Source organism: Hakea prostrata, chromosome 6 (assembly GCF_041222555.1).
Source record: "Hakea prostrata isolate BN-2017 chromosome 6, UWA_Hpros_2, whole genome shotgun sequence".
Taxonomy (NCBI): domain Eukaryota; kingdom Viridiplantae; phylum Streptophyta; class Magnoliopsida; order Proteales; family Proteaceae; genus Hakea; species Hakea prostrata.
The window spans coordinates 18,038,230-18,045,396 of NC_142605.1; the positions used below are offsets into that span (position 1 = coordinate 18,038,230).

At 38.3% G+C, this 7,167-nt stretch overlaps 1 protein-coding gene across 1 annotated transcript; it reads left to right on the forward strand.

Annotated features, from left to right (window-relative positions):
* The first annotated feature begins 3,783 nt into the window (after positions 1-3,783).
* On the forward strand, positions 3,784-6,813 carry LOC149012412 (transcription factor bHLH30-like). Its single transcript, XM_089160030.1, has 2 exons — positions 3,784-4,838; positions 5,539-6,813. Exons 1-2 carry the CDS (start codon positions 4,251-4,253, stop codon positions 5,998-6,000), a joined length of 1,050 nt encoding a protein of 349 aa, XP_089016156.1. The 5' UTR covers positions 3,784-4,250; the 3' UTR covers positions 6,001-6,813.
* The last annotated feature ends 354 nt before the right edge of the window (positions 6,814-7,167 follow it).

Genomic DNA, 7,167 nt, shown 5'->3' on the forward strand with positions numbered 1-7,167 from the left:
ATCTCAAAACATGACCAGGAGCTTTATAGGCCTCAGTATTGAACATATTTCCTTAATGTCTGAGAGTACAATTGCTTAACTAAAACCTTTGGTTTTATTTTCGTTGAGTTAAATGGTTTGATTATAGGTTTAACCTTAAACGTACAAACCTACTTCAAATTGGATAAAATCTTGAAAATCTTAGGAGGAGTTCTATTCATGGTTACAACGTCCATCAAATGGATTCAACTCACACCGACTTATCAAACCTACTTCAAATTGGATACAATCTCGAGGTCTTTAGTCCAAAGCGGAAGATTGTATTAGAATTGATCTGAGAGTTGCATCAGAAAAGCATAAACTTCATGAGAGCCACTTGAGGTACTATTGACATTTTCAGCAAACACTAATAGATGCATAAAAGGAAGAGTGAGTACGTTCGATTGAAGTAAAAGAAGTAGAGGAAGACCTAAAATGACTAGTGGGGAAGAGCGGTGAGGAATTCAGCTTGCGTCGTGTTGCTCTCTAGGTGAGTGTGCAGAAGGGAGCTTTGATAGTTTGATCACTTGTTTGTGGCGTGTGGTTTCATTCAAAACTTTTGGCAGCAGTTTTCCTCTTCTTTTGGAGTGCAATGGGGTGGGGGGTTGGATTCGGTTAGGTGTTTAGGTCAAAATACAACCAGTAAAGGCTACGATTGAGGTACATTGGGTGCTTATTTAGGTCAGGTGGCTCAAACTGAACATAGATGGCTCTTTATTAGCAGTGTTCCAGGACATGTTGGTGCTGGTGGTTTGTTTGGGGACAGCAATATATCCAACAATGATGAAATATTTCTGCTGTTATTTGAGTGTGATCCAGCTATGAAACTGTGCTTGAGGGGCTGGTCAATGGCTAGGGAGTTAATCAACATTTCAAAGCTCTGGAATGAGACGGGTTTAATAGTAGTGGTTATGGCTGTAAACAAAAGGAGATTGCCATGGTTTTATCATGCAAAGATGCAAGCATTGCAACGATATCTAGAGACGGTAGAGTGGAAGATAAAAAAAATATTTGTGAGGCAAATCTAGTAGTAGATTTTCTTGCAAGCTTCGCATCAAAGGGAAAGGACATATTCGGAGGGAAACAGGCTGGGATGATATGCAAAGAGCCACATTTTAATTTGTTTAGACTCTGAGCTTTGAATTTGAGGCTTTAGATATTGAAATTTGTTTTGATGATCTCTATACGTTTGTCATGTAAAATTTTCTTTTCTTTGGTTATAAAATTTCAGTCTTTCTAATAATAAAAAAAAGACTAGTGGGTAAGTAATAAGATGGGTTTTGCATGTGAGGGGACTCAATCCTCGTACAACTAGGGGTGTAAACGGATCGGATAGTGGTAATACCATATCCACATATTGTTATATTTGAATGGATTCGGATAATATCCTATAGGTTTTCGGACGGATTCAGTCGGATTCGGATGATAATCGGATAATTATTTTCTTAAGTTGTTTCTTCTAAACGGTTATGAATACAGATTGAATATAAGTTTTCAACTACCTGTTTGCATGTCTACCATTTTATTTGTGAAGGTTATGTTTGAAATTTAAGAATTTAACAATTTTGATGGCTATATCAGTAGAAAATCTAAAAAAATTAGTCACATATCAAAGGTAAAAAAAAATTAAAAATAAGAAAAAAAATTTAAATAAGTAACTTAATTGGATAATTTTATCGGACGGATACTAATCAGTAAGAAAGGGGTATACCATATCCGCATCCTATTAATAATCGGACGGATTTAGATACCCTTAAACGGATGCGGATGCGAATTTGAAAGCAGATTTCGAATATCCATTTACACCTCTACGTACAACACAATTAGAGTTATTTGGAGAACAAATATACAAATTGCCAACCCATACACTAAAATGACCAAAACACTACATGAAAAAGATCAAAACTACTTACAAATGAAAGGTCATCAGCTAATATGAGTTCACTAGTTTCAATACATATTTCAATTTGGTGAGGAGTTATGATGAAAGGTTTGGCAGCAGCCCGTGTTGTAGGTGTGGGGAAATTACTGATTGAAACAGTGCCTTGTCTATTGCGTTGGCAATGCAGGCATTCTGGATCCCATGCCTTGCTACTTTGGTATGGGTTGCAAGGTTACTTAGAGAGCATCGATTGGAAGATCACCAACTATTTTTGGAAAGAATTTATCAATTGCTGATTATTTTAAGATATCAGCCGCAAAAGATTAGACTTTGATTGACCCTATTGGGAGTGGCTTGAATATATTCAGAGGGAGTTGATATGGGATGCCTACAACTTCGGGTCAAGTAGCTGCCATTGTCCATGGTGTTAGGGGCTGTTGATTTATTTATTCTTAGTTTATCTTTCGACAGAAAAACCAGTGAAATTGAGTGCATATGGAGCAACTATTGTTGCAGTGTTAAGCGTTTTGATTCACGAATATATGTATACTACTTTAGTTCACTTTATTCAAAATGGAAAAGAAAAAAAATTGGAACTTGGCGACATTCTTGGGGATTTCATACAATCTATTCTACACTTATCATCCACTTCGATATGTGAATGATGCAGGGCAAGAATTTTGCGTTCTTACAAAAAATTGATAATCGATTACCTACAAAAAATATATATATATATATTGATAATCATTGCAGGAAATGCCAACTTGGCATGAATTCTCAATGATAGTAAGCTGTGGGAGAATAATCAATACAACTTACAGAGCCACTGACAAAACAATTTTCGTTCTTTTCCCCAAAGTTCCTTAGATCGAAAGATTCAGATTGGATAGATAAACCCATAAGAGAGTAAGATAAGGTCATATGTGCGGATGATTTATTTTGTATTTTCAATAAAGTGTTCAAAAAGACCAATAAAAGGCATGAAATTGAGTAACTGAAATCGAGGAATGTGGAGAGCCCTCTCGAGCTCTCTCAGGCTCTCTCAGCTCAGGAAGGAACGAGAAGAGAGAGAGAGTGAGGGGTAGAAGGAGTGCGTTCCAAGACAAAATGATTACATGGTTTTGGGGAAGCAGAAAGAGGTGGCGTGGAAATAGTGAGGCAGACTCTTGTGTGTGTGTGTGTGTGGAAGAACGTGGGGGCTTGACCGAGGTTGGTAAGCTTTTATCATGATTAGCCCTGGGGCTGGGGCTGGGCCTTTGGTCTTTGGTCGGTCGACAATCGGTGTGTCGTGCCTTCACTGTGTTTTTATTTATTTATGCTTTGTGTTTGTGATTCTGTTCCCCCTTGGCCTTGCGCTCAGCTCCTGCTGGCTTCTGCTTCTGCTGCTGCTGCCCCAACCGCACCAGCACTAGCTCGCTCTCATACACAACACTAATTACTCACTTTAAACCAATCACAAACACCACACCAACATCATCTCTCCATTCTCACTCACTCATTTTTTTTTTAGTATTTGTAAGACTTAACGACAACCCATGATTAAGAACTAAAAAAAAGGGTGACAACAACACCAACAAGGAACAATTAGATAGAACAACACAGCTGATCAACCTGACCAACTCGAGAGCTATCATTTTTGCCCTTGGTTCAAAACTTAATCAGAAAGAGAGATTGCCGTAAGACTAAAGCAAAGGAGACTACCCTACCCACAGTCCCACACCCACTCTAGTGTACATACATAATTATACTTGCTAGTCATCATAGATTTTATAGACTTCGAGATAGACATGTAGAGAGAGAAACTGAGAGTGAGAGAGAGAGAGAGAGAGAGAGAGAGAGAGAGAGAGAGAGAGAGGTGGGTTGTTCAGAGAACAGAAGAAAGGAACAAAAAAGAGGGCAAACGCTAAAGAAAAGAAAAGCTTGGGAGTGGAGGATAAAAGAGGGTCACATATGTGGCAACAAACTTGGAAGAACCCAACAAAAGATAAGAGAGGCAGAGAGAACTCTAAGCTTGGCTTTTCTCTCTTGTTCTTTTTGGGTACCACACGACTACACACGGAGAGAGAGAGAGAGGATTACGACACCTCCTCTTCACCCCACTGTATCACAAGCCCACAACATCACATCTGAAGCAAAGTCTGTCTCACTTTCTCTCTTCTTCTCCTCCTCTTTCTTTCATCAGTCCTATATTTTGCTTCTGTTTTTTTCCATCTCTGATCTCTCCAGTTAGAGTGAACCAAGTTCCAATCTTTCTTCAGAGAAAAATAAGATCGATATTGACTTCAAGAGAGTTTGAGGTAAATAGCTGGCTTTGAGGTTATCGACATAGGTTTCTAGAGAAAGATAAGAGATGTGTGCCAAGAAAGAAGAAGATCGAGGTGAGTGTTCACAGATTTACAACATCCAAAGCTACCAAGAACAGCTACTTCTTCGACAGCATCAACAGCAGCTTCATCAGCAACAACACCAATTCAGTAGCTCTGATGGGTATGTAGGAGGTGGTGGTGGAGGAGGGTTAATCTTCCCTGATGTCTCTCCTATCATTCCATGGTCTCTCCCTCCAGTTCACACGTTCAACCCGGTTTCCTTTTCCAATAACTCGGTTCGAGATCATGATTCCTTCTTTGCTTCACCAAATCCGTCATCATCTTTGGGTGGTTTATTCAACAGAAGAGCTTCTGCACTTCAGTTTGCTTACGAAGGTCAATCATCCGATCATCTCAGGATCTTATCAGACCCACACGTCTCCGGTGGTCTCCATCACAGTTCTTCACAATTCGGCTTTCAAGCTGAGTTGGGTAAGATGACAGCCCAAGAAATTATGGATGCAAAGGCGCTTGCGGCTTCTAAAAGCCATAGCGAAGCTGAGAGAAGAAGAAGAGAGAGAATCAACAACCATCTTGCTAAATTACGCAGCTTGCTTCCCAACACCACTAAAGTAAGTACATCATGATCAACAGATTACCAAAGGAAAAACAATCTAAACGTACTTCCACGCTTACATTTTTCTGTTTTTTCAATTGGGTTTTTTCTTATGCCCTTCTATTCCAACCTTTCTGGACCATTTTGATTCAAATTTTTTTTTCTAATTTTCTCGAAATAAAATCAGATTAGTAGAAAGCTAGTATATGCAGTAAGCCATGTTTTCTTCTTTTCTCTTTCTTCGTAGTCTTCTTCTTCTTCTTCTGCTTCTTCTGCTTCATAGTTCTGTTGGGTTCTGACTGACATAAATTTATATTTCCGAGGAAGAGTAAACCAAGCGTAGAAGTTGTTCAGTTGATATGAAAAAGAGGAACAATAGAGCAGCTGAAAAGCTTTCATAGAAATTTCTTGCCGGTGACCAGCTAAAGGAGAGAAAGAAAGAAAGACAAACAAGCATCCTTGTCAGTCTTATAGAGCGTGCACTTTAAACTCTTTAAATTCCTTCTGAAAATACCCATTAGATCCTCTTCACGCCTTTCAAAAATCTTAATAAAATAAAATAATCTGCAACCCATCTCCCATCTCTTCCACAGTTTCCACCCCACAAAGCCCACAACTATTTCTCTCAATCTTCTATCACAGTCTCACTATAATTTTGATTTTATTGTTGTATCTTGTGGTTTAATGGTATTGCTTGTGGGCTGTTTTGGTTATAGACGGATAAAGCTTCATTGCTAGCAGAAGTGATCCAACATGTGAAAGAACTGAAACGACAGACATCACAGATAGCTGAAGCAAGTCCTGTACCAACTGAGATAGATGAACTCACTGTGGATGCATCAGATGAAGATGGAAAATTCATGATCAAAGCTTCTTTATGCTGTGAAGATAGGTCTGATCTCTTACCAGACCTTATCAAAACCTTGAAAGCTCTCCGGTTAAGAACTCTGAAAGCTGAGATTACTACACTTGGTGGACGTGTTAAGAACGTTTTGTTCATCACAGGGGAAGATGATGGTTCCAATACCAATGATGAACAACAACAACAACAGTACTCCATTAGCTCAATTCAAGAAGCATTGAAAGCAGTAATGGAGCGAACAACAAGTGATGATTCTTCTGGGACTATTAAGAGACAAAGAACCAATGTTAATATTCTTGAACACAGGTCTCTTTAACTTACTTCCAACAACCCACTTCTTCTCTTCTTCTATTTTCCTTTTATTTTTCTTCATTTGGTTCTTCTGGTTTGTTAGTTTATGTGGCTTGGTTTGTGAACACTAGCGAGAGAGAGAGAGAGAGAGAGAGAGAGAGAGAGAGAGAGAGAGAGAGAGAGGGGGTGATAGCTATTTGTTGTTACCAAGAAAAGGAGTGGGGATCTTTTTCGTGGGAAGTGAAACACTTAGATAAACCCTAAGTAAGGAAATACCATGGAAGAGGAGAATTGATTGCTTCAGAATCGGTGCAAGTGAGAAAATGCAGTTGGGACTTGGGAGGTCTGTTTGATAGCAAAGGGATAATTGAGTTTGATGATTGATGATGACGAAGGTCTTCTCGTCATGCTCTGCTCAACCTACGTCTCCTTCTCCACTCACCACATATATTCAACCCAGAACTCAGAACTCATCAGTCATCACTGCTCAGTACTGGACTCACCAACCATTTTTCCTTTCACAAGAGTTATCATGCAGATATACCTCTGATACACAAAATACAAGAACAAGTCCCCCTGAAAAGTGTCCCTACTTTGAACTCCAAAACATTTGAACATGAAAGAGAATGTAAATAAGGTTTTCACTTTTTTTTTTCTAGGCCATTTTCTTTTGGTTGTTGGGTTTGTACTTTGTGTGGTGTGATTTAATTTAACCCTTTCTATGTTTTATTGATCTCATATGATACAATGGGTTTCCTCAATTTCATGGAAAAGGAAAAATTATGAAGGTTTCTTCTTTTTCCTTTATGAAAAAATTGCATTTAACAAGCACCATCATTCTTAGGCGTCTTGTCATTGTTGTCAAACTTAAAAAATAAAAAAAATTATTGTTGTTAATTGTACATAGCAATTAAGGTACTAATGAACATCTAATAGTTACCCAAAAAAGAATGTACATCTAACACATAATGATATATAATTCTATGCATCTCAATTAAACCTCATACTTCTTGAGCTCACGCACTTTTATGTACGATGATATTAGGTCTTGTGCCGTTGTGCGGACATGAATATATATACATTAGGGTGCTGCTGAGAACTTTATACATCTTTTGTTAAAGTTGTCCTTTAAAAATGTCATTTTGGCATACATTTGATGCAAACTCTAATCAACATAAAATGCAATGGCACA

What these genes read in the sequence shown, in the direction of transcription:
- LOC149012412 (XM_089160030.1), top strand. Translation starts at nt 4,251, where the DNA reads ATGTGTGCCAAGAAAGAAGAAGATCGAGGTGAGTGTTCACAGATTTAC. An exon ending in TGCTTCCCAACACCACTAAA is followed by an intron (nt 4,839 to 5,538) that starts GTAAGTACATCA and finishes TTTTGGTTATAG; the next exon opens with ACGGATAAAGCTTCATTGCT.